General features: G+C 63.8%; 1 protein-coding gene across 1 annotated transcript; it reads left to right on the top strand.

Moving 5' to 3' along the window:
* On the top strand, window positions 4,446-25,740 carry FOXO6 (forkhead box O6). The gene is made up of 2 exons (XM_021096942.1): window positions 4,446-5,369; window positions 23,579-25,740. Exons 1-2 carry the CDS (start codon window positions 4,581-4,583, stop codon window positions 24,845-24,847), a joined length of 2,058 nt encoding a protein of 685 aa, XP_020952601.1. The 5' UTR covers window positions 4,446-4,580; the 3' UTR covers window positions 24,848-25,740.

Raw genomic sequence — 26,114 nt, 5'->3', positions numbered from 1 at the left:
TATTGAGAGTCTTTGTGCCAGCCCCTATTCTGGACCCTGGGGACACAGCAGCGGAGGAGATGGGCAGAGTCCTTGCTCCCAAGGGCCAGATTCATCTGGATAATGCATGGCTGACTCCTAGCAAGTGCTCGATAAAACGTCTGGGGATAAGAATACAGGACTGAACAGGATGGCGGGAGGGAGGGCTTGGCCTGTAACAGTAGCTCTCAGCAGCTCTACTCTTTACCACTGCTGGTGATGGGACGGCCCCCTGGCCCAGGAGGACACAAGGTCCTTTTGGCCCTGGCCTTATGTTTTTGAGCACCAAGCAGCCGCTGGTCTGAGCTGCTGTCCTAGAGCCAGAAGGACTCTCTGCCCCAGGCCTGGACTATGGAGGCAGCTGAAGGGGCCTTGGGTCTTGTCACGGGGCCCTGCCCTGCTGCAGTGTCCCCCTCAGCCACACAGCCTCCGCTCAGCCCCACCCACTCCCTGACACTGTCCCTGGGCCAGGCCTGAGCCTGCTCTGGAGGCTCTCCCAGCTGTCCTGAGGTCCCCTCTGGCTACTGCGGACGCTCCCGCTTCCACCCCTGGAGGCCTGGGCTGGGCACCGCCCCTCCCCCACAGAGGCGGCCCCAGACTCACACCCCCCCCCCGCCCCCGTGCTATTCTTTTTTCCTGACGACTGTGGCATCAGATGTCAACCAGACTCTGCTCAGCACTGGCAGGTGGGGGCAGGGGGGAGGTTCTCGAGAGCTGTGCAGTTTGGGGGAGGGTCCCCCGGAGTCCCCCATGAGGGGCTAGGAGTGGCCAGCCCTGCCTGGTCTGACTCTGCTCCCAACTCACGGTGCCGCCTTCACCAAACCCCTTCCTCCCCAGACCTCAGCTTCTCTGAGCCAGAAGAGGAGGCCGCCCTCTGGGCTTTTGCGGATCAAAAGGACACAGGCCAGGTCCTCTGGGGACGGGGAAGATGCTGGACCAGCGGCAGTGGGTTGTGCCCGAGAGCTGACTGTGTTCCAGGTGGGCTCCAGAAGGGCGTCCTCGGGGGTGCAGAGCAGCTACGCCCATCAGACCTCAGAGAAGCCTGTCCTTCTGTCCTCACTTGCCCTGAGCCAGCCGGGCCGGCTGGCACGGCGCTGGGGAAGCGGGCTCTGGCGGCCCTGACAGCTCAGCAGTGGCAGCCGAGTGGAGGTGGCGGTGGCCCCAGCGGCAGGGGTTATTCTGAGAGCTGGGAGGGGCTGGGGAGCCGAGGCTGGAGGAGGGGAAGCGGCTGGAAGGAGACAGGCCTGCGAGGGTGACGAGCGTCACTGTGTGGCCCGGGAAGGGGTGCCTGCCAGGGCAGCGTGCCCAGGGAGAGTGGGGTAGCACGTGCTCCTCCGCCACTGGGTGGGACGGACTGTTGAGGTATCGAGGCGGGTCCTGGGATTCTTTGGGTATCTGTGCACCAGTTTTGTGATTCAAGTGCAGGTCGATGGGGTAAAGCACATGATGTGTGTGTGCGCCTGAGCGCGCGTGTGTGTGTGCGTGTGTGCGTGCGTGTTCACATGTGTGTGTGTTGGAATGCAAGTGAGTTTCAGGACGAGGGAAGGTGTGAGCAGAAGCGAATGTGCCTGTGCGTGGAAGGGGGAGGACAGCGCCAGTGAGCAAGCGGGGCTTTGCCCGTGAGCAGGGATGGATGTGGGAGCGGCAGGGAGGGTCACGGGGGCTTGAGAGGGGGTGTGGGGGTGGGGGGGGAGACCTGGGGGTGGAACGGTAGGAACGTGTGGAACGCAAGTGTAAGGGACACATGCAAGTGCGCCCCTGCGTGAGCCCGGGTGTGCGAGTGGACACCAGTGTGGGTGGTGAGAGCAGGTGGGACCGCGTGACTTGGGACAAACAGGAAGGGCCATGTGTAGGGCCACACCAACAGTAATAAAGACACAGCCACGGCGTTACCGAGCGCTTCCTGGTGCTGGCATTCATTTTACCGAATTCGTCCCGCGGCCTCTGAGGTGCGGGCCGCGATGAGGCTCGTTTCCAGATTAGGACAGGGTGTCTTTGGGGGGTTAAGTGACTGTCTGAGCTGTCTCTCCATCAGTACGTCCCGCTGCCTCATAATGGATGCAGCAGGAACCCAGTTGGGAGTAAAGAAAAATGAGTGTTGGAGTTTCTTGTAGGGCAGCAGGGTAGGGATCTGTGCCGTGGCTTGGGCTGCTGCTGTGGTACAGATTCGATCCCTGGCTCAGGAACTTCCACATGCCATGGGTGCAGCCAAAAAAAAAAAAAAAAAAAAAAAAAAAAAGGAGAAGAAGAAGAAAAGAAAAAAGCAAAGCAAAGCAAAATGAGTGCATGGTAGGTGTGTGTTTGGGGCGGGAGGCTGAGTGCGCCAGCGTGGGCCCCAGAGGAGCAGCTGTGGACACTGAGCGGGGCGGGGGCCAGAGCAGGGCCTGAGTCAGCCTCTGGGGCGTCTTTGCCAACCTGGCTTCCCTGCCCCGCAGTGGCAGCCCATGCCAGGGCCCCCAGCTAAGGATCCTCCCAGCTCTGGTATGGCCCCCAGCAGGCCCTGTCAAATAGAGTAGGCTGGGCCAGGGCTGAAGACCAGCAGGAGGCCGGCCTGGCTTCCAGGGCACCTGAGGGGGCAGCCCCCAGCGTAGGCTCCCCAGGCAGGGAAGGCAGATGAGAACTGTGGGAGGGGGTGCAGCAGTGATTTCAGGCCCTTCGTGACTCTAAATAGAACCACCTGGCGGCTGCGCATGTGTAAGGGGGGGGGCAGCCAACAGTCCCTGCCCACCCTTGCCTCCGGGATGTGACTCAGGCAGATGCCACGCCAGGCATCTGCAAGCTGGGCCTGCTCCCACCCTGGGGGGTGGGCAAAGAGGGGCCCCTCCTGCCCCTCCCCCACTCCCACCCTTGGCCCTGCTCCTTGGGACCTAAGCTGGAAGGAAGACACTTTTGAGAGCGGGTATCTCCCGTGGCCTGGGCCCACCCGCCACCACCCAGAGACCTTTTTACAAGCTGCAGGCTCCGGGCTGTCCAGGAGTGCAGTACTGCCTGATGAGCTTGGATTCTAGTCCCCGCCATTCCATCTGGACAAGTCACCTCCCCACTCTGGGCCTCAGTTTCCCTGGCAGAAGAGAAACACTGTGCTAAAGGGATGCAGATCCGACTGGCAGAGCAACAGGTGGTGTCGGCAGGCAAGGAGCAAAGAGAATGCTGTGAAGTGGGTTAAAGAAGGTGTCAGGGATGGAGCCGAGCTGAGTTTTGAGGAACGGGAGAATGAATCTCCGATAAGAAAGAACCTTGAGAAAGGGAAAGGGTGTTTCAGGCAGAGGGGATACCCCAGGCAAAAGCTGGCAGGTGGAGAGCTGGCTGGAAACCTAGCCTAGGGCCCTGTGGGATGAGGTCATGGGCTGCCCAACTGCATCAGCCAGCCTTTTCCTTCGGAGGCCATATGATGATGTAATTTACATCGGACTCCTCCGCTAGCCACTGCGGTAGGGACCTCGTCTGCCTGTGTTGCTGTTTTTGCCATAGTGGCCTGAACAGTGCCGGGTGCATCAAAGATGCTCAATGAATATCTGTTAAATGAACGAGAAACTTCCACCCAAACAGGATGAACTTTGGAGCAAGTGTTTGTCCCAGCAGCCCAGGCAAAAGCCTCCCAAAAACTCTAAAATAGTGGTTTGCAAAGTGTGGTCCCGGGGGCATCACCTGGGAACTCGTCCGAAATGCAAAACCGCGAGCCCCCGTCAAAACTTACCGGCCTGGGGCCCAGCAATATGTTTTAATAAGCCCCGCGCGTTGATTCTACTACACGGTAAACTTTGAGAACCGGGGCTCTAAAACTATGCCCACAGGCACTCTAAAAGCCCACGGAAAACAACTTGCAGATGGAAAAGCTAAAATTGTGGCCAAGCCTGGCCCAGAACCCAAGAATTCTTGACCCTCTCCTTCTCCCCAGCGCCGTCCGGGGCGCAGAGAAGAGGAGAGCTCCACCAACCCCGCCACCGGGTTTCTGGAAGGAAAGCATGGAAATGCCCGGGGTCTAGAAATAGGGGGCGGGGCACTCCTTCCGCGCGTTGAAGGCGGGGCCAAGTGCTCTGAGCCCCGCCCCATCCCCGTTGCCCCGGGAAACCCCGGCTCGTAACAATAACCCGCTGACGCGCTACGGGGAGGGGTCCTGCCGAGTCCGTGGGCCGGACAGCCCTGCTACGGACCAATGAGAGCCCTCTGGCCCCGCCCCCGCGCCCCCTCCCCCGGCGCGGAGCGGGGGCGGGGTCGCGCCTGCGGCTCCTCCCCTGCTCCGTAGGCGGCGCTGTGGCGTGCGGGGGCTGCGGCCGGGTTGCCCAGAGCCCGGAGCCCCGCGCCCCAGCCCCAGCCCGCGGGCGGGGCACGCGACCGGTCGAGGATTCCGCGGCCGCGGGCGGGCACGCCCCGCCCTCTCCCGCGCCGGGCCCGCCCCCTCCCCGTCCCCCGCCCATCCGAGGTGCAGCCGGCGCTGAGCGCGGCAGGCGCGGGAGCTGGCGCTGGAGCCGGAGCGGCGGCGGCGGCGGCGGCGGCGGCGGCATTCACGGGGCGGCGGCGGCGGCGGCGGCGCGGGCTCCGGCAAGGGCTCGGGCTCCGGCATGGTGCAATCCGGCCTCGTCCCGGGAGAGCGGGGCCCGCGTGCGGGGCCGGCGCCGGGGAGCGGCGGCAGCGACGGTGGCGGTGGTGGCTGCAGGCGCAGGCAGGCGGCAGGTGCTAGAAGCAGAGCTGGGCGAGGTGTGTGCCCGCTGGGCTCGGGGGCCGCCGCTTCCTCGCCGCCCTCCTCTCCCCCTCCCTTCGGGCTTCCCAGCGCGTCCAGTCCTCTGCCTTCGCGCCCCGGCCCATGGCGCCCCGCGGCTGAGCCGGCGCCGCCAGGGACCCCTCCCGCGGGCCTCCCCGGGGCGCGCAGATCCCGGAGCCGCCCACCCACCCTCCGCGGAGCCTCCCTCCCCTGCTCGCCCGAGCCGGGCGGGACCATGGCTGCGAAGCTGCGAGCGCATCAGGTGGACGTGGACCCGGACTTCGCGCCGCAGAGCCGGCCGCGCTCCTGTACCTGGCCCCTGCCGCAGCCCGACTTGGTCGGCGACGAGGACGGAGCGCTGGGTTCAGGGGTGGCTGAGGGCGCCGAGGACTGCGGGCCGGAGCGCCGGGCCACGGCCCCGCCGATGGCCCCAGCGCCGCCGCTGGGCGCGGAGGTCGGACCGCTGCGGAAAGCGAAGAGCTCCCGGCGGAACGCGTGGGGGAACCTGTCCTACGCCGACCTCATCACCAAAGCCATCGAGAGCGCCCCGGACAAGCGACTCACGCTCTCGCAGATCTACGACTGGATGGTCCGCTACGTGCCCTACTTCAAGGATAAAGGCGACAGCAACAGCTCGGCTGGCTGGAAGGTGGGGGCGTCTCTCTGGGGAGGGGGGCTGAGGTCTTCCTTCGGCTGGGGCTTCCAGGGGCTGCTAGATGCGTCCAGACTCCCGGCGGGCGGCCTGGAGGGAGCCCCCCCGCCCCCCGGGACACCGCCAGGGGTCCCAGAGTGTGTGTCCAGGGCGTGAGGCCAGCCGGCGGACAGGCGGGGGCGTGCTGGGAGCAGCCTCGTGCATGCTCTGGATGTGGGGTGGGAGGTCTCGCGGGGTGACAAGGGACGGCCACTTTGAGGCGTCCCTGAGGGACACCCTCACCCCAGTCCTTGGGCAGAAGGACCCCTTCTCAGGCCTCTGACACCGGGGAGCCCCTTCTTGCCCCCGCGAGTTTGCTTTGTGTTCCTCTTGTTTCCCTCTCCGGCAGAGCGCCTCCTTAAAGAGCCCAGATAATGCCTTGGGGCCAGTGGCTGCTCTCCTCCCAAACCTGCCCTCCCTGGAGCTGGCCTCAGGGTGAGGAATGCGACCCTAGGCTCCCAGGTCTTTCTGTGGTGCCAGGAGTTCACCCTAGGGCACCAGTCAGCCTGGGGTGGGGAACGGGTCAGGTGACCTGAGATCTGAGTTCTCGGCGGGGCAGCTGCTGTCCCCCCTTGCCTGGATCAGCATGGTGGGCTGGTGATGACCCCTGCTGGTACGAGGGCCAGGTAATGAGGCGGGGAGGCTGTCTCTGCCCACCCCAGGCTGCCTGTCTTCCACTTCCCTGACTCTCTGAGCCCAGATGCATTTGGGGGCGGGGCAGGGGCAGGGGCACCCCAGGGAGGCCTCAGTATCAACCAGTGGAAAGGGGGGAGCCATCTTGGGAGAGGACAGGGGCTTGACTGGATTGTGGCCTCCAGACCCTCCTCTGGGCAACTTGTTGGGGAATGGGGAGAGTGGATGCTTTTGAGGGAGAGGAGGTGGGTGGGGGGCACGCCAGGGAGCTGTCAGGCTCCCTGGTGCCTGAGGGGGGGGGGGCAGTGTCCCTGCCAGCCAGGCATGCCTAAATGGAGGGAAGGGGCTGTGGTTGCTGGTGGCTGGAGACAGGAGCAGGGAAGGAGGTGTGCCAGGGGAGGAGGAGAGGCTTGTGGACATGGGTAGCTGGAGATGCCCAGTGGCTGCATGGTAGGACCCACAGAGCTCTGACCTGGGAGCCCATGGCTTTCAGACTTGGTGCAGACAGCTTGTCTGTCTTGCTCTGTCCGCTACTGGGTGTACTGGGTGGGGGCGCAGGCCAGAGGAGGAGACCTGAGCCCCCCCTCCACCCTCCCTCCAGTCCCCTTGGGCTCCGCCCCCAGCGGAATACTTACTCCTCCCCAGTGAGTCCTGCCCTTGTGCACTGCTCCCCCCTTTGGCTTCTTCCTGTAGATGCGGTCCCTGTCGTCAAGGGCACAGAGTTCAGCCGCCTCTTCCAGGGAGCCTTCCCGAACCCTGTTCAGCCAGCTCCGGACTCCCCCTTCTCTGGCCTCTCCCTGCCTGTCATGGATCTTGGTCTTTTGCATCCTGTCTCATTTCCCTTCCCCACCCTCTTTGGAAGACAGTGGCACGCAGTGTCGGAGCAATCTCTCTGCCCACAGCATGGAGCGTAGAGCCTGGCTCCACGAGCTACCAGTGCGTGTCTGGTGAAATAGTGAAGAAATGGGTGGATGGTGCAGAGGGTGCTGAGGCCAGGGAGGGCACTGTGAGCTAGAATAAGCCAGGAGGGCTTCCTGCAGGAGGCGGAGCGCCAACTGGGCTTGATAGACTAGCGATGAAAGGGGGAGATGCTGAGAGGGACCCTGGGGCTGGAAGCTGGGAGAGACCTGCAGGTCCCTGAGGGTCTCAGGGCCAGGCCTTCAGCCCTCTCCTCTGCGCTCCCTGAGGTAGAGTTTACGTCACCAGTTACAGAGCCAGGCGCTGAGGCAGCAAGTGGAGGCGTGCACTGCCCGAGGTCACACAGTCACTTGCTGGGGAAGCTGGATTCCAGTCCAGGTGTGTCCCCTCCAAGGTCCAGAGAATTGTGTCCTGCTGGCACTGGGTGTGGACACTGACAGCTTTCAAACAGGGGCAGGTCTGGATCCTAGAATGTGATGGAGAAGGAACATGGCGATAAATTAGTGCCACGCTTTCATTTCTCAGACTGTGAGACTGAGGCCCCGGGAGGGAATGGGACCTTCTCAGGCCATCCCTGAGCGGCAGGCCCTGGCTGATGGCCGAGGTCTCCCGCATGCCCTTTGGATGCGGTTTCCACTGCACCACGCGGCTGAGGACACGCTGGTCCTCCCCGCGCCTGGGCTCAGGAAGGCTTGTCCTGAACTGGGGCATTGGCGAGGGAGCCTCAGGCTTGGGCTCCTGACCTGGGCCCTGGCAGAGACCCCGAGGCAGCGGAGGTGGGGGGGCTGTTCAGAGAGGCCCCTGGCCTTTCCCCTCTTCGCATCCCCTCAGTGGCTGTCCTACCCCGCCCCCACCCAGCTCCCCAGGAAACCTCTCCCCTTTCGTTCTTGCCCCTCCTGCTGCCTGTTCCCAGACTCCCAGTCAGTCCCTCCAGGGACCTGGTGGCGCGGCCATCCCCAGCTCCCCAGCCACCCTCTGGGGAGCAGAGCTTGTGGTCCACCTCAGGTGCCAGGGCTGGGGCCAGGGACGCATTGTTCCTTCCTCCCTCCCCTCCGCCACGTAAGGATGGCACTTGAATCCCTGGGGTGTACCAAACCCTGTTAGATGGAGTGGGGGGACCAAAGGGGAAGGCGCTGGACCTGCCTTCAGGATGCATCAGGGCTCAGCCAGTTCCACACCCGAGCCCTATGTTTTTCCACAGGCAAGAAGGGCTGGGAGTGGGGGGCTGGGGAAAGGGGGGAGATCCCCTGGGGAGCCAGACAGACCCTCACAGAGAAGGTGGCACTTGATGTGGGCTGCCTTCACCAGGGGGTAGGTGGAATTGGGGAGGAAGTCCTCCAGGGGCTACTGACTGCGTAGGCAAAGGCAAGGAGGTGGAATTGCATACATTGGGCCTGGGAGCTGGTTGGGTGTGCCAGGCTGGAACCAAGGGCCTCCGGGGATGGCAGGCCCGTGGCATGGGAAAGGCTAAGTGCGCCAGATCGGGAAGGGCCCTGTGCTGGGCCTTCGCCCTGTGGGCCCACCCGTGATGTGGGAGGAGAGTCCGGAGATGCTGCAGAGGGACTGGAGGAAAAGCAAGACCACAGCAGGTGCAGGGCACCCAGCGGACTGGAGCCTGAAGGGAAGCTGCACTGGGTGCTGGGAACTCCATCAAAGAGGCAGGTGGTTGCCATCAGGGCGGGGGTTCTCCAGGCCTGGGCCGAGGCCCCCTCCCTCTGCAGCCTCCGGGTACTGCGGGCATCCCATATCCAGGGAGGGCCTCCCGCTTCCTCTCAGATGCTCCAGCCCCACCTTTCCTGGCACTGGACTCCTCCGGGAAGCCTTCCAGGCTGCTCTGAGTCTCGCTCCTCCTTCCACCTAGCGCCCCTGGAGTTGTTCTGCCTGCTTTTGTGCTTCCTGGCTGCCCCGCCCCCCAGCTCCCAGACCAGGACCGGGACCAGGGGCCTCCCATTCCTGGCCCCAGGCCTGGTGGGGGAGGAGCCCAGTGGACGGGGACTTCCCTTCTCCCTCAGGGTCTGGAGCAGCTCGACTGGTGCAGGGTGGGATTAGGAGGGGTGGGTCCCCAACCCCCCATCCGGCCCAGGCCGGCTCCGAAGTCCTGGGTGGGGAGGGGGCTGGAAGGAAGGGCCGATCTGAGAGGCCAGGAGGGGGTCCTGCCGCTGCCGCCGCTGAGCAGTGGGTGTGCGCGGCGCAGGGGCTCCCCCTTCTCCCCTCAAGCCTGCTTCAGCACGGCTCCCTCCTCCTCCTTTGTCCTCTGGGGATCCCCAGCCCTGAGGGCTGGTGGGGGTGCGAGAGGAGGCGGTGTGAGCCCGGGGTGGGGGGTGCCCTCACCCCCCGCACTGCACGAGCAGGGGGGCTGGCAGCTGCCCGCCTCCTGGGCACGAGCCCGTGCCAGCCGCTCCTGGCACAGTTGCTGGCACGCCCGGCAGACTCCCACGGCCACCTGCTCACACCCACCCACGAGCGCTGGCGCGCGGCGGCCCTTCCGGCTTCCCGGGCCTCCCGGTCCCCGCCGCCGCCCCCCAGCCCGGCCCGGGCCTCGGCTGGCCCCTCGCTCTGCCAGCCTGGTGGCCCCGCCGGGCGCCCTCCCCAGCGACCACTTCGGGAGCGCCGGAGGCAGGGCCGCCGGGAGGCCCCTGGGGTAGCTGGGCCTCTGCGGGGCGAAGGAGGGGACCGGGAGGCCGGCAGACAGACCGACAGACAGGGCGAGGGCCCCGCCTGCCACCTGGCGCCGCTCCAGCGGGACGATGGCGGGCAGCGCCGTGCCAGGCGGTAATTGCAGACAGACTAATTTAAAGAGATGAGACGGTTATTTTTAACTCCTGTTAAGGTAATGAACGGCGCGGGCGGGGTGGGGGGTGCCGGGTTCGAAAGTTCAGTACCCCAGCCCCCACTTTCTGCGGGCTGGGCCCGCTCTCCGTGCGCCCCGAGGACGCCCGCTGCTGGACCCAGAGGGGCTCTGCCAGAGCCGGGGAGGGGCCCGGAGCAGCCCAGCGCGGCTTCCCCTCAGATCCTGGCCACCCTCCTTGCACGTGGGTTTGAGCATCCCGTCTGCGCCTGGAGAAGGCGCTTGTCCTAGGGTCACCTCCCTAAGAAGCGGCAGACCTGGGACGGAACCCCCTGCTTTTCCCGGCAACTTGAGCCTTTGCTGTGCCATTGAGGCTGAGGAGGAGGACTTGGAAGGGGTGTGGGCTTGTTTCTTGCTGTCGACCTTCTCCCGTGTTTTGAGTGGCGGCTGGTGGTGGCCCCTACATGGGGTCCTGCGGGCGATGGAAGCCCCTGTGTCTGTGTCTCAGGATGGTTCGGGGCATGGTCACTGGGAGCCTCTGGGACATGGGTGCAGCAGCCAGAGCAGGGGGAGCCCCCTCGTCACCTCCCTGTCTCCCTTACCTTGCGGCTGACTCCTCAGCACCCCCTTCTCTTTGCAGCCTGTGGCCTGCCTCCCAGGTCGGGGGTGGGTACCTGAGAAACAGGTAGACACTGGTGCCCACTCCTTCCAGCTCCAAGTCTGACTTCGGGTCTCCGGGAGAGGCAGGGAGTCAGGGCGTCCCCCGCTTGCTTCCAGGCCTCCTTCCCAGATGAGCCCTCTCTCATTCGCTCCTGAGCTTGCAGCCCCTGGGTCTGCTCTTTCGAGTGCCGGACAGACCTCCAGGTTGTTGGGACGCCTTTCTTCTCCCCGGCAGTGGCCCGTCTCTCTGGAGCATCACTCGGGGTGTCCTGGTTCAGCTCTTTGGGGCCACTTGGAGCTGTGGGGACGGGAGTGGGTGAGGGGTGGACACATCACCTGTAGGGGAACCTGATCTGGCCTGTGTGAGCTGGCACAAAACCTTCTCCCGTTCTGGTCGTCGCTCTCATCTGTGTCCAAAGGGCCTCAACCTCCTCCGTCTCTGGTCCTTTCGGGGATGTGACTGGTAAACCCTCTGGTTCTGTGAGCCACGAGGTGTTCGTCCTGAGACCCTGGGACCCAGGGCACAGAGTACTGATGGGGCTTCATGTGACTGCTGGTGTGGACTTGAACTGAGGACTCCTTCTTGGGCTGCCTGTCCTGCCCTGGCAGTACTCAGGTGACAGACATACCCTGGGCACATGGCAGGGAGTGCTCGTGGCAGGCCCAGCTGGCCCCCAGAGCAGACAGAAGGGGGTGCAGGGTCTTGGGTGGGCCTTGGCTGAGGCTCTGGGGCCTGGGTAGGGCGCTCAGGGGGACAGCTGGATCTGGAGTACCCCCCTTCCTCCTGGCACCCTGGTTACCATGGAAACCAACTCCTGTTTGGGAGGGTTTGGCTGTTTGCTGCCTCTCCCCACCCCCCAACCCATATGTGGAGGTGGGAGGGGGCCAGGTGGTGTGTGGGGGAGGGGCCTCCCACACCCTCCCCCCAGGGCCTCCCTCTTTGCAGAGAAACCTTTCTGGTCTCTGAGGGGGGCAGGGTGCCTCTTGTGGGAAGGGGAACAAGAATTAAGAGAATTAACGCCTGAGTGCCAGGCAGTCAGTTGGGTAATTCACACAAATTCTCTCATTTTATCCACCCTGAGTCCTGCCAGGTGTGTGTTCATAGCCCCATTTTGCAGTTGAGGAAATGGAGGCCCAGAAAGATGAGGTCACTTGGCCAAGGCCGCGCAGCGGAACCAAGGCTGAGCCTGGATTGAGATGCAGACCTGTCTGTTTCTACCATGTTTCACGCATCCCAGTGCCAGTGCGGTGTCAGCCCGCACCCCGGCCAGCCCTCCAGCCCCAGGGCTCACTCGCGCTCGCTCCAGAACCCTTCCGAGCTCTCAGTTCCCCCTGGGAGCCAACCGAGCCTAAACTGTGCTGCCTGGACCCCTGGGCTCTCTGCTAGCCTTGTCCAGGCCCGGCCCCCTCTCCCACTGCCCCTGCTGCCTCTGATCCCAGGCAGCCTCGCAATGCCACCTTTACACCCGACCCTGGAGTTCTCACCCCAAACCACTGCCATTGTCACATGCTCACTGAGGCTGCCGTGCGCTCTCACGGCCTGATCCCTGGGGACACCTCTCAGAAACTAGACGGGGAATTGGGTAGCTTGAACAAAACCCTACCTCCTAGGCGATTCTGGAATCCAGTGTGTCTTTCTGAGCATCCAGCCTTAAAACCCTTGGTTGTTGGTAGCCCTGGCCCATGATCAGTATCCCCTGGACAGAGCTTTTAGGCGTTAAGGTCACCCGTCCCCGTCTCAGACCCTCTGTAGCAGACAGAGGGTGGGCTTGGGAATCTGTATTTTAACAAGTGTCTCTGATGGTGGATCGGATCCTGCTCTGATGCCTTAGATGGTAGCTCGTCTGTTCCCACTTCCCAGTCCCATCTCCTGCTCCCGGGGTGGGCCAGCTTCTCCTCCAAGCAGGCGGTGCAGGTTAAGCCCATCCTCTTCCTCGTGCTCCTTGAGTCCTCCAGGGCCCTGGGCCCCGAGCAGTCAGCTCCAAGGGACCGCACCCATCCCCCACCTAGCACACACGCCCACCCCTCCTTGTCTGATGTGTGTGCCACCGAGAGCCTTTGGCTGCAGGAGGGAGGAGACACCTGGCTGTGTGTCCTCGGCAGGGGCCCCTCTGGAGCTGGACCATCAGGAAGCAGAAAGTCGCAGCCCCTGCTGTCTGCTAGCTCCCCATCTGGCGGGGGAGGCAGGAACTCGTGTGCAGCGCGGTGCTGTTTTTAACAGCACGCAGTGCTGGGGCCTTGGCGTGACATTCAAGGGGCCACGTGGCCCCTGTCAACCTCTTCGGCCACATCACTCAGCCCGCCTGTCTCCTGACCCTTTGCTTTAGGCACGTGGAACTCTCCCGTCTGGGATTCAGTCACCACTCGCCAGGGCAGGCGTGCTTTCACGCGCATAGCAAACCCTGAAGCCCCCTGTCGCTCCTGTCCCCAGTTCGCAGATGAGCAAAGCGAGGCTGAGAGAAGCACAGTGGCCCGTACAGGCTCCCCTGGAGGTGACGGAAATGAAACTCCCCTGAGCGACGTCCTCCCCAGCCCAGTGATCGAGGCCGGGCTGGGCCGGCCCCCATCCCCCCCCCCCCGCCCCCATCCGTGTCTCTTGGATTGCCCTTGGAGTTTGCCCCTGTGGCTTCCAGCCTGGGGGCGGCTCCGGGAGCCCTGGCTCTCTTTCTCAAACCCAGAGCTCCCGACGGGAGGGAGCTGACATCCCCCCTCCATCTGCAGGCCCGAGGGCCAGCGGCCTCTTCCTCCAGGGGCTTTAATCCAGGCCTGCACCCACGGACACCGACGTGCAGCGCTCCTCAGAGGAGTAGAACTGGCTCCCCACCCTTGAAATGCCTGCAGGTCCAGCTGGGGAGACGAGATGGGACTCCCAAGTGTGATTCAGGGCAGAAACTGTGCAGGGCCTGTCGAGACGGACGGCCAGGCAATGAGCTGGGGGTCTTCGGAGGTGAGCGAGGAGGACCAGGCCGTGGAGTCAAACCTTCAGGATGCTTTAGGAGCCCCACAGGGTCCTGCTATGTTGGTCAGAGCCCAGCAGGACTTGGGGCTGGATGGCGAGTGGCCTTGAATGCCATGCCAAGGAGCCGGCACTCCAAGTATGGGGGTGAGGAATGATATGGGCAGAAAGAATGTCCTGGAGGGATTGCAGGGGGATGGAGAGACTGGCCCAGGTGCCCAGGGCGGGCCTGATGCTGGGATCCAGGGGAGATGATGAGCCTGAGAGAGGGTGGAGGCCCCAGGTTTCCAAGATGCCAGGCACTACCCTTCGGTGCCCTGAAGATCTCAGAGGTGAGACAGTGTGGCCGTGGCTAGGGGTCTGGAGGCAGGCGGGAAGGAGCAGCCCTAGCTCCGCCACTCACCGTCTGCGTGGCCTTTTGGGCAACTGAGCCTCTGTTTCCTCTTCTGCAAAATGGACTAATAACACGGGACTTGTGTCCAAGCTTCGTCGTGAGAATTAACATGTGGGAAGAGTCGCGTGTAAAGGCCCCGGTGAAACCTTAGCAAATATCATTCCTGCCCTTCGTTGCTCTGGGAAAGGACAACGATACCTCCCCGGGTGCTGTGCAGGGTGGGGGCCCCTGGGTCCGGATCCCTGGGAGACGGCGACTTGTGCGTGTATGCGCGGGGGTGGGGGGGTGGCTTCTTCTCGTGGCTCCCTTTCTGTCCCCGAGGTGTCAGATCATCAGGATATAAAGCTTTGACCTGTGCTTCGGCTGACCCACTACTCTGGCCTGCAGAGCCTCCCCCATGGCCTTGCAAGCAGGCAGGTTTTAGGCACCGGATTGTCGCAGGAGAGGGCAGTTATTTACTCAAGGTCACCCTTGAGCCCAGGGCCACCTGCCCTTGGACGCCGGCTCCCCTTTGCCCCCCGGCAGGCTGTGGGACCTTGGGCATGGCCCTTCCCTCTCTGGCTCTCAGTCCCGTCCGTAGGCTCTGCGTGCCCCTCCCCCAGCCCTCGGAGGAGCTGGGAAGCCTCCTCCACCCTCCCATCCCCTCCCCCTGTCCTCAGCTGGCCTTGCCTCCTTTTGTAACCTGAGCTGGGGCCGTGGGGGGAAGGGGCTTGCCCTCTGCCAGAGGCACCTGCCAGCGGAGCAGATGTGAGGGGATGGAGGCCCCTCCCCCCGGGGATGGCCTGCTTCAGCCCGGCCGGGCCGGGGCTGGGGCAGCCAGTGCTCGGCACACCCAGCCCTGGCCTCTGGCCTCTGCCCCGCCAGAGCTTTACCCTGAGCGCTTGTTCATTTTTCAGCCAACATTCGTGCTCCAACATGCCCTGCCAGGACCTCTCCGGCTCCAGGAGAAGACAGATGGCAGAGCAGGGCTGGTGCTCCGGTCTGGGTGGGCTGCCCTGGGCTCTTGGAGCCCCCTCAGCATGGGGACAGAGGGCCAAGGGCAGCCCCGGGGGGCGAGGCCAGTGTCTGTGCGGGTGGCCATGCCCCTGGGAGAGCAGATGGTTCTCTTGGCACCGTGCCCACTCGTCCCCTCCCCTCCCCCCCAGGAGCCAGCCTGCAGGGCTGGGGCACAGCTGCTGAGGCCTCCCCAGAGCCGGGCCCAGGGCAGGGCTGGGTGAGGTCACCGCAGCTGCTCCCAGGGCCTGGGGCAGGGGCGTGGGGAGGTGCTGCCTGCAGAGGGAGGGAGGGGGCTCAGACGGAGGAGACGCTGGGAGAGGCCTGAACGGCTTGGCGTTCAGGGGTCCACTTTCATCCGGGGAGAGGGAGGGCCGCGTCTGTGGAAAGAGCTGCTGAGCCAGTGTGGACAGCTCCTGGCGCCCCCTCCCCAGGCCTGGCCTAGGCTCCTCTCCAGGGCCCTGGGTGTGAATTCCTGCCCCGCCGTTTCCGCCCCTTGGACAGGTCAGTTTGTCTCTTGAAGCCTCAGTTTCCCCTCTGCAAAATCAGGATAATAAACCAACTCAGAGGGTTGTATGAGATGCTCGGTACCATTCAGCTGTTGAGCGCCGTGCGTGGCACGTGGTGAGTGCTCTGTGAACGGCCTTTCCTGCCTCGCTTTGCTGAAGTCTCCCGGGAAAGCCAGGGAAAAGTAAGGGTAGCAGAGGCAGCAGGAACTGGGGGGAAACTCAGAGGGAGGAGGCCTAGGCCTGGAGCTCCGGCCTGAGGTTTTCCTGAACCAAAGCCACACAGAGTTGCTAGGACGGAGCGGTTCGTGGCTGCCGAGCGTTCCAGCCCATGTGCTGACTTACCGTGAACCAAAGAGTGGCCCCGCCGAATTCAGACCAGGGAGGCCAACCCCCCCCCCCCCCAGTGATATTCCAGGTTGCAGGTAGGTTTTTGCGGTAGCAGTGAGATGGGTGCATCCATCTGTGAGGCTTGCAGCGGGGCCAGGAGGATGCCGCAGAGGTAGCCTGGATGGAGCCGCAGGAACCAGGAGGGCAGAGAAAGGGGGAAGGGCGCAAGGAACAGCATGTGCGAAGGCATGGAGGTGTGAGACATCCAGGATGTCTGGAATCCCAGGCGGGCGTCAGGGAATGGGGGTCATGAGGCCTGAGAGCATCAGAGGAGCCTTGACTGTGGGTCTGGAGTTGGACCCAAGCCCTGGGGCGATGAGGAGCTGTGGGCTTTTGAGTAGGTGTGAGCTGGGACTTCTGCTGCTGGTTGGTCTGCTGAGCCGTTGGATGTTTGGACTCAGTTGTCTCTGGGGTGGAGAGTGGGGGATGCCAGGGCCTGTCCTTTGACCTCATGTCTTGCTTCGGACATTTGGTTCCTCCTGGCTCTGACTGCCCACTTCTGGTCCCGAGCCCACTCACCCATCAACGTCTGTGGTCCCGATGCCCCCACCTGCCCTTCTTTTTTTTTTTTTTTTTTTTTTCCCGCCTTTCTCTTTTAGGGCCGCACCCATGGCATAGGGAATTTCCCAGGCTAGGGGTCGAATCAGAGCTGCAGCCGCGACCCACACCACAGCCACAGCAACGTGGGATCCAAGCTGCGTCTTTGACCCATACCACAGCTCACGGCAGCGCCGGATCCTGAACCCACTGAGCTAAGCCAGGGACGGAACCTACGTCCTCATGGATGCTAGTCGGGTCTGTTAACTGCTGAGCCGCGAAGGCCGCTTCCCTCACCTCCCTTCTGCCCTCCTTCGCTGCACACCCAGTGCCAACACATGGCCTCAGGGCCCCGAGGCCATGCAGATCACCCCTTCTGCCAGGAAGCCTGTCTGGACCGAGCATCCCAGGCAGCAGAGCAAGTGACCCCTCATCTCCTGAGTCTGTGGCTCTGTCTGAGCCAGGTCTGTTCCTGGGCCAGAGTGAGGTGGGGAGCAAGGGGGGTGACAGGGGCTGCTCCTGGGACTCAGTAAGATTCTTCACATGGGGGTTCTCGTCCTGTTCCCAGCCCCGCCCCCTGCCCCCTGGAGGCCCAAGGTCGCATGGCTGAAGTTGGGATTCCATCGCTAGCCCTCGACCCTTCTTCATGCAGGAAGGGAGGAAATGGGAGCCTCGGCGGAGTTGGGGGGGGGGAGTCCGAGCGCACACACGGCCCCACAGGTGAGCTCTGCTCAGGGAGGCACTGAAGGGGGAGCTGACCCCCATCCCCGTTGTGTAGGTGGGGTGAGCTTCCTGAGGGAGGGGCTGGGCTGATCCTGGGACAGGGATGGAACCTGGGGAGGCATTCACACCTGGCTTAGGGCTGGTTGGCTGGACCCAAGACCCAGGGCTGAACTGGGGGGGCCCTGGGACCCCCGAGGTGCTGGGGAGGCCCGGAGGTAGCACCGGGCTTGTAGAGGGTGGGAAGCACAAGACTTGGGGCTCCTGTCTCCAGTGAAAGCCAGGAAGCCTGCGCTTAGAACCACGTGCAAGTGCAGGGCGGGCCACTGAGGTGTGCGGCCGGGCGGTGTTCCCCGCCACGCTGGGAGCAGCCCTGGGACCCAGCCCTGGCTCCATCACGTCCGGCTTGGCAGCCTCAGGAGTCATTCAAGCCACCTGAGCCTCAGTTCCTGCCGCTTTGGGAAACAGCATTACCTACACAAAGCTTTGGTTTTTAGGGTTCAAAGAAGAAACGTATCTAAAGAACCTAGCTGAGGTCTGGCACGTGGTAGGTGGTGCCCTTCGCCTGACTGAGTCTTTGAGCACGTGCCAGTGGTGTGCGAGAGCTGCCTTGCACTGGCTCGTGAGAGCTGATCATGTGCACGCCTCTCCCAGTTCTGCACTCAGTGACATCTCGCTGCCAGCTCAAAATTGGCTACGATGGGGAGTACCCATGCCACAGAAATCAGCAAATGCTACGAATCGAATCAAGTGGGGTTTCTTCCCCCGCTGGAGAGCTGGAGGAAATCCATCCCGTGGGCCCTCTGACCCTCAAGGGGCCCAACGGGAGGCGGGACAGTCGTGGAGCGCCCGCTGTGCCAAGCGACCCAGCACTCCCAGTCCACGGGTCCTGGGGGCCTGGGAAGACTGTATGTGGTCATAGTGCCAGGGAGCCCTCCCTAGGCAGAGGACGGCACATGGTGGGACCCCTCTCTCCCCACACCTCCCTCTCCCCTCCCCCAGCCCCAGCCCTGCGAGCTGGCGGGCTCCGGCTGGAGACGTAAGATTGGATGAGGTTGAGCTATCAGAGGACGACGCTGTGCTGGGAGGCGAAATGAGGTTGTGCCGGAAGATAAACGAGGCTGTACTGTCAGGGAATGAGGTGGTACTTGGAGGCAAGGTGAGGCTGCATTATTAGATAAATGAGGTTGTACCATCAGGGGATGAAGTGCACTTGTAGCCGAGATGCCGCCCTGCTGCCTCAGTCGGGTTGCACCGTCAGAGAACACAGCCCCGTCACAGGAAGGAGAGCGCCTCCGCCTCGGAGGATAAATGAGGGGCCCGTCAGGTGAAAGGCGTGCAGTCAGCAAATGAGGTTGTACTTGCTGGATAAATGGGGCTGGGGTGCTGGATAAATGGGGTCGTGCTGTCAGATGAATGCATTACTGCTCGCGGGCGAAGGGTGTCCTGGGAATAGATGAGGGTGCCCGTTGGATAGATGAGCTGCCACCACCACAGGGCTCGGACCCCGTCCACGAGCGAGGCACCGTCGGCGGGGACGAGGGGGTTCTGTTCCCGCGGGGGCTGCCGGAGTGTCTTCCGGCCCAGGCGGTACGGTCTGTGCGAGGCCTTGGCCGCAGCAAGCCCTGGGTTTCCCGAGTCTGTGTGGGTGACAGGAGCAAGCAGGGTAGGGGTCCTGGGGGGCAGCTGCCTTGCTGGCCCTGGGAGCCCTTCCTGCTCTCTCAGAGACGCCTTCCTCCCCTCTCTGCTGCCTTCTGTGGCTCTGACTGCCCCAGGCTTTCTCCACCCGAGGCCCATCAGCCCAGTTTGGAGAAGCCGCTGTTGTGAGCCAGCCACTCTGCCAGTCTCATGAATTTCCCCTGCAACACAATGCCACTCCCCTTTGCTCTCATTCATTCACTCAACAAACATCAAACATTTGTGAGATGTCTAACATATACCTAAGCCACGGGGTACAGTTTAAAAAAAAAAAATAAGGATAAACATCCCTCATGAAACTTACATTCTAATATACGGGAAACCAGACAGTAAATAAAAACAGAATGTAAAGTTGAGAGTGGTTGAGAAAAAGCACGAATTGCTGTAGACAAATTCCAAGCAGGGGAGGGGGCTAAGAAGTGGCGAGGCAGAGGAGGGCTTGTGACAAGGGTGGGCAGGATGGGTCTCGTCGCACAGGTGACATCTGAACAGCGACTTGAAAGGGAAGAGAGGCGGACGTGGGTATCTGGGTGAACCGTGTTGCCCCGAGACAGGCCCCAAGGTAGGATGAGGATGGTGCCGCACAGGTTCCTGGCAGGTGTGGGCAGCGGGAGGGAGGGAGGAGTCTGGGAGGTCGCGAGGGGCCCGTGGGCTACGGCCCGGCCTTTGTTCTTTGAGCGAGATGGGGCATCGCGGGCTTCTGGGCAGGACTGGACGTGATCCAGGCTACTCACAGCTCACTCTGCCTGGCAGAGGGTGGAAGGAGGTAGCTGTCTGGAGAAACGGAGGTTCAAAGCGACCCGCTCCAGGGTTGCACTGTCTGTGGGTGTCAGAGCCAAGACTGGGAGCCTGATCCAACACCAGAGCCCACGCCCTTTGTCCTGCACCCGGCTCCTCTCCCTGGCGGCGGAGGGCCCAGGGGGCTGGCCTGCCTCGCCCAGGACCCGAGGGAGAGCAGGATGGGCGCGGTCCTCTGAGGCCCCGAAGCAGGGAGGTCCCCCCTCCCCTGGGAACCGGCCCCAGGCCTCATGGAAGTGTGGGAGGTGTGAGGCCCCAGAAACCGGGCCCAGCTTGGGCACCAGGGGCGCCTGGGCATGCCGAGGCCGTGGCTGTGGTGGCGGGTTGCTAGGCGACTCTCAGAGGGAGCCCTGGTTACTGCTGCCTGGCAGAGGCGTCTCCCTCCACTCCCTCACCTCCTCCGTGGCCTCTGGCCTCCCGGGAGTCCTCGTGGGCGAGTTGCGATCAGTGCTTTTGCCACCAGATCTGGGCCGGGAGCTCTGATGGATGCCAGGTGGCGGGGCCCTGAGGAGCCAGAATGGGCTTCCCCCCCTGGGGCACAGCCCTGGGCACACCTAGTGAAGCGCCCAGCTCAGCAGCCCAAGGCCTAGGTCCTTGCCCAGCTCGGGGCCACCTCCCTGGGTGACCCTGGGCTCGGCACCCTTCCAGGCCTCAACCGCGCATCCATCTGGCCTGCACATCCCTCCCGAGGGCCTCGTTTTCTGAGACAGTGCAGGGAGGGTGCTGAGCAGCCAGGGCTCCAGGCACCCTGCCCCATCCCCCATGGCTTGAGTGTGGAACTCCCAAATTTTGGGTTAGATTCCATTTACTAAAAGTTCCACTACTTAAAAAAAAAAAAAAAAAAATTTGAAAATCTCTGGACTGAATGAGTCCAAGAGCTTTTCACTGTCAAACTGAAAAGCTCCCTATAGAGCGGGGGCGGGGGCCATCTCAGCGGGTCTGTGGGGAGGGAGGCTGAGGCCCAGAGAGGAGGGGGACTGGCCCCAGGACAGGTTTGCAGGAGAAGGAGGACCACCAAGCGAGGGCTCAGGAGGCCTGGGCTCGAATCCTAGCTCTGCCTCCAGGTCCTGGGTGACCTGGGGCAAGGCCTTTCTTCTCTCTGGGGCCACCCAACCTTGACTTCAGCCTGGAGCACTGGGGTACCTGGCCGGGCAGGGAACAGAGCGAGGAAGGGTACAGACTCGCTTAGGCCTGGAACGTGTGTTCTGGCGGATAATCTAAAACATTTTTATTGATATTCAGAAAGTTTGGAAGTATTATGAAGTACAGTGCAAAGATGCCCTTGAATTCTAAAGAGGGGGCGTTCCCGTCGTGGCGCAGTGGAAACAATCCGACTAGGAACCATGAGGTCGCGGGTTCGATCCCTGGCCTCGATTGGTGGGTTAAGGATCTGGCGTTGCCATGAGCTTCGGTGTAGGTTGCAGACAAGGCCCGGATCCTGCATTGCTGTGGCTGTGGTGTAGGCCGGTGGCTACAGCTCCGATTCGACCCCTAGCCTGGGAACCTCCATGTGCCGTGGGTGTGGCCCTAAAAAAAAAAAAAAAAAAAAAATTCTAAAAAGGAAGCACAAGACTTATAGGGAATTTGGGCTTTTAATGGGCCCCCAGCTTCCCATGCTGCAGGCTTCTAGGGTTGGTTGCATCATGGAAAGTTTGAAAAACAGTGGAAGACTGGTTTCCGACGGTTCTGTGGACTTTCCCGGACTCGTTCTCTCTCCCGTGGTGGAATGTGAGGGTCCTTTAGACGCTGAGCGAGACGAACCTGAAATCAATGCCTGGCTCTGTCAAGGGATCCCGGCAACTTACTTCACCTCTCTGAGCCTCAGGCGCCCCATCCCGAGATGGGGCTCCCAGTCCCTGAGCTGCGTGGACACAGGGAGAAGGAGCACGTGAGGTCACGCAGTCCTCACACCCGGGGCTGAGCTGGCAGGTGCTCGGGAGGTGCATGTGTTTAGTGAGGTCCTTCCTCCTCCCCCGTCCCCCAAACACTCAGAACCAGCCTGGCACAGGGTGACACCGATAAAGAGGTGCTGCCTGACTGACCGCCAGCTGGAGGAGCTGGCAGGTGGAGCCTCTGGTGAGGCAGAGAGTCCCCGAGGAGAAAAGAACTGGGGCCCCTGAGGCCCCTGAACACAGGTGTGGGGGAGGGGCTGGGGAGCCAGGTGCGGGGGTGGGAAAGGGGGGCATCTGCTCCGGGGCCTCCCTGGGGGTCCAGCTCCCCTCCTCTCTGGGCCCCAGGAGAAGCCAGGCAGGGCCACGCTGGGAGGGGCCTTGGCGCCCCAACCGTTGTCTCCCAAGAGCAGAAAGTGCCAGAGATAGGGAGCCTGGGGCCCTGAAGAGTCAGGTGAGTACCTGGAGCTGGGAGTGAGGGGTGGGAAGGTACCCCGGGCAGCAGGGAGGGCCCCCCTCCTTCTGGCGCCTGGCGAGGAGGCGGCAGAAGGGAGAGCCCACAGGGATCAGAGGTTCTGGCGAGTTGAGAGCAGGTCCGTGAGCCAGGCAGACCTGGAGTGGTACCTGGCATTGCCGCCTGTGGGACCGTGGGCAAGTTACATCATGCCTCTGGGCCTCCATTCCCCGGTACACGAGACGGGATAATGCCAGCTCCCCAGAGCTGTTCGTGCCCAGCACAGGTGGTACACTCAGGGCCTGGCGTTAGGGAGGTAGGGCCGCAGCAGGTCTGTTGGGGGATCTAAGATGCGAGGATTTCTGGCCAGCGCGAGGGGCTGAAGCAACATTTGTGAGCACCTGGCATGTTCGCCAAACACTTACCCACACACCTTAGCTCCGGTAATGATCTCACAGCCTCCTGAGCTGGTTCCTGGATGTCACCCATTCTTTTTTTCAGAGTAGTTTACTGAGGCCCGGGCTCCTGGAGAGTGAGTCAACAGCCACGGTCACGTAAGCTAGGTGGCTGGAAAGAGCCAGGCATCCTGCCCAAAGCACAGCAGTGCCTAAGCCAGGAGGTCAAGGCCACCAGGAGGGAGGCCCCAGAGGTGGGCGTGGCGGGCCCTGCAGAAGTTCTGCTCCTCCGGTCCCGTGGGGCGCTAGTCTGTGGAGCCATGGACTCCCTGCCTTCCTCTGTCCCCAGGACAGGCCTGGCAAAAGCAGGCAGTGATAGGAGGCACAGCAGAAATTCAGAGGAGGGTGTGTACGGGTGTGGAAGTACCAGGGACGCAGAAGGGCTGAGTGGCCTCGGGTGTAGGCCGCTTCACTTCTCGGAGCCTTTGTCTTCTTATCTGTAAATGGGCGTGATGCCACCTGCTTTGTGGGGATTTTGTAAAGGTTCCACCAGGAAGGGGCTTTAGGGCAGAGGGACTCCGCTTTAGGTGGGTGGGGAGGAGAGGGAGGGCTGCCACCCAAAGGGGGGCTGAGCTGGGCTGACCTGAAGGTGCCAGCCCAGAGCAGAGGTGGGGTTGGAGGTGTCCATGGCTAATGGATGTGCTTTGAGGGGCTTGCTGGGTTCCAAGGCCTCTGTGGGGTTCACAGAGAAGTTGGAGGAAAGTCTGGACCTCTCCCCACCTTGGGGGCCCCCAGCCTATTTGGCTTTCCCGGGCCAGGCCCTCCCAGCAAAGGGTTAACAGCCTTCTCTACCTGCAGTTGCATTTTAAAGACACGAAATTAAAGCAGGTAATTTATTCTCCCCACACACGAAAGAGCAATTAGTTCTAAACAGGGCTTAATCAGTCACCGCGAGATTGATTTCTGGAGCCCTGGGTTTTCGGGCTCCTGGCGCCATGCCAGGCTGGGGGGGGGGGATAAATGAGCCGCGGCGGCATGAGCCCTTACATAATCTGTTGGGGGGCCCTGGCAGCCTGGCTAGCTAGCCGCGGGCGGGGCTTGGCTGAGGCGGGGAGGGGGTCTTGCTCCCCCACTGCAGGCCCCCGAGCTCCGGCCCCATCCTCCAGACCCCGGGCGGGGGGTGGGTAGGGGGAGGGCCGGAGAGCCGCTGGGGCAGAGCGGTTCCTGGGAGAAGACGGGGACTCCTAGACCGGCAGCCCTGGAACTTACACCTGCCCTCCCGCCCCCTCCGCCTTCCCCTTCCGTCTTCCCTGCTTGCTCCCCTTCCTTCCGCCTTTCGGCTCGTCTCTCCTGGCCTTGTCCTCTCGCCTCTCTATTCTCCCGCTCCTCCCACCCCCCCCCCCCACCCCCGACCCCCTGTGCTTGTCTCTGGCCACAGAACTCCATCCGGCACAACCTGTCTCTGCACACCCGGTTCATCCGCGTGCAGAACGAGGGCACAGGCAAGAGCTCGTGGTGGATGCTGAACCCCGAGGGCGGCAAGACGGGCAAGACCCCGCGGCGCAGGGCGGTCTCCATGGACAACGGGGCCAAGTTCCTGCGCATCAAGGGCAAGGCGAGCAAGAAGAAGCAGCTGCAGGCACCCGAGCGGAGCCCCGACGCCAGCCCCCCGGGCGCGCCCGCCCCGGGGCCCAGGCCCGCCGCGGCCAAGTGGGCCACCAGCCCGGCCTCACACGCCAGCGACGACTACGAGGCGTGGGCCGACTTCCGCGGCGGCGGCGGCGGGCGACCCCTGCTCGCCGAGGCGGCCGAACTGGAGGACGACGAGGCCCTGGAGGCCCTGGCGCCGTCCTCGCCGCTCATGTACCCGAGCCCGGCGAGCGCGCTGTCGCCCGCGCTGGGGGCCCGCTGCCCGGGGGAGCTGCCGCGCCTGGCCGAGCTGGGCGGCCCGCTGGGCCTGCCCGAGGCGCTGCTGGACGCCTCGCAGGACACCTACGGGCCGCGGGCCCGCGCCGCGACGCCGGCCTACTTCGGCGGCTGCAAGGGCGGCGCCTACGGCGGCGGCGCGGGCGGAGGCTTCGGGCCGCCGGCGCTGGGCGCCCTGCGCCGCCTGCCCATGCAGACCATCCAGGAGAACAAGCAGGCCAGCTTCGCGCCGGCCGCCGCGCCTTTCCGCCCGGGGGCGCTGCCCGCGCTGCTGCCGCCGCCGCCGCCGCCGCCGCCCGCGCCCAGGCCCGGGCCCGGGCCCGCGCCGCTGCTGGGCGCCCCCGGGGAGCTGGCGCTGGCGGCCGCGGCCTACCCCGGCAAGGGGGCGGCCGCGTACGCGCCCGCGGCGCCCTCGCGCAGTGCCTTAGCCCACCCCATCAGCCTTCTGACGCTGCCCGGAGAGGCGGGCGCGCCGGGCCTGGCGCCGCCGGGCCACGCGGCCGTCTTCGGGGGCCCCCCCGGCGGCCTCCTGCTGGACGCGCTGCCCGGGCCGTACGCGGCCGCCGCCGCCGGGCCGCTGGGCGCCGCGCCCGACCGCTTCCCGGCCGACCTGGACCTCGACATGTTCAGCGGGAGCCTCGAGTGCGACGTCGAGTCCATCATCCTCAACGACTTCATGGACAGCGACGAAATGGACTTCAACTTCGACTCGGCCCTGCCGCCGCCGCCGCCCGGCCTGGCCGGGGCCCCGCCCCCCAACCAGAGCTGGGTGCCGGGCTGAGGGCGCGCCCCGGGTGCCCTGTCCCGTCCCCCAGGGGCTGCTGTCTTCCCATCCTGACCCCGGGCCCCGCTCCCACTCCCGCGCCGTGGGGGCACCCAGGAGCAGCCCCAGCCCAGCTAAGACAGCCAGCCCTCCGAGGAAGCTGGGCGCTGGAGAAGTGGAGGAGAGGGGGCTGGGGCGCCCCACCGGTCCTGCCCAGACCCCCCCCCCGCCCCGCCCCGCCCCGCCCCGCGACCCGCTGCCCCTCCTCCCAAGGGCAGGAGGCTGGGAGTAGAGGCTGGATCCCGGGCGGGGGAGGAGTGAGGTGGGCCACGCTGGTCTGGTCGGGGAAGCCACCGGGGCAGGGGCGGCTCAGAATCTTCGGTTTCGTTTGCCAGGCCCTCGTGTGGCCAAGCGCCCACCCCAGACTCGGATCTGAGTCCCAGCTGACACTTCACCCGCCCCAAGCCAGGAACCCCCTCCGGAAAACACCCACACCCACCCATAGGCCCTTCGCCCTGAACTGTCCCGCTTCAGCCCCGACCTCCGCCCCCACGGTTCAGGCCCTCCTACCCCCTCCTTGCTGGCCCGAGTTTCTCCCCTCCCGCGTGGAAGCCCATCTCCCTTCCCGCCCCTCCCCATGTCCCAGTACTGGTCGCAGCTTCTCCAGGGGGCCCCAGCTCTCTGGATCCACCCCTCAACCCGACACCCCTTTCTCTGTGCCAGTCCTGGCTCCTCTCTCCCATATTTATAAGTGTCCGGTCGGGGCGGGCTGTGGGCGCGGCGCCCCGGCGCATTTCGTAGGCAGTGTACCGTGGCCGTGCCGTCAGCGTGTGCGTGTGCGTGTGTGCCGTGTCGAGGCCGTGTAGAGTGCATTGTACAGCATATTTTCATGAATAAAATTGTTTTAAATATTTCCCGCGCCTTGGGCTAGCAGGGGGAGCTGCGGCCGAAGAGGGTAATCGGCAGAGATCCTGGAGGCGGGGGGCCCTGTGCCTGAGCCCACTGCGGGCATCCACTGGTGCCCTCCTGCTCCACATACATTGGTTAAGCGCCTGCTGCGTTCTGGACGCGGGAGATAGGCCCTCTGGAGCTCTGCACCTGCTTCTGTGAACACGTGCGTGCAGGAGGTGTCTGGCCCGTGGAGGAATTCTGTCCGGAATAAGCGCCAGAGTTGGGAGAGAAGGCCCAGCTGTGTACTGAGGACATGTTGTGCCAGGTCCTATATTAGGTATGACTTTTGTTACCACTGCACAGATGAGACAGCAGGGTCAGAGAGGGAGAGTGA

This window comes from Sus scrofa, chromosome 6, assembly GCF_000003025.6.
Source record: "Sus scrofa isolate TJ Tabasco breed Duroc chromosome 6, Sscrofa11.1, whole genome shotgun sequence".
Classification (NCBI taxonomy): Eukaryota; Metazoa; Chordata; class Mammalia; order Artiodactyla; family Suidae; genus Sus; species Sus scrofa.
Note: the sequence above shows the minus strand (reverse complement) of the source record. Positions and strands in the feature narration are given on the sequence as shown.

Excerpts from the sequence above, each read along its gene's own strand:
- FOXO6 (XM_021096942.1), top strand. The coding sequence starts at position 4,581 with ATGGTGCAATCCGGCCTCGTCCCGGGAGAGCGGGGCCCGCGTGCGGGG. Across the intron at positions 5,370-23,578 it reads ACAGCTCGGCTGGCTGGAAG|AACTCCATCCGGCACAACCT; the intron begins GTGGGGGCGTCT and ends CTCTGGCCACAG.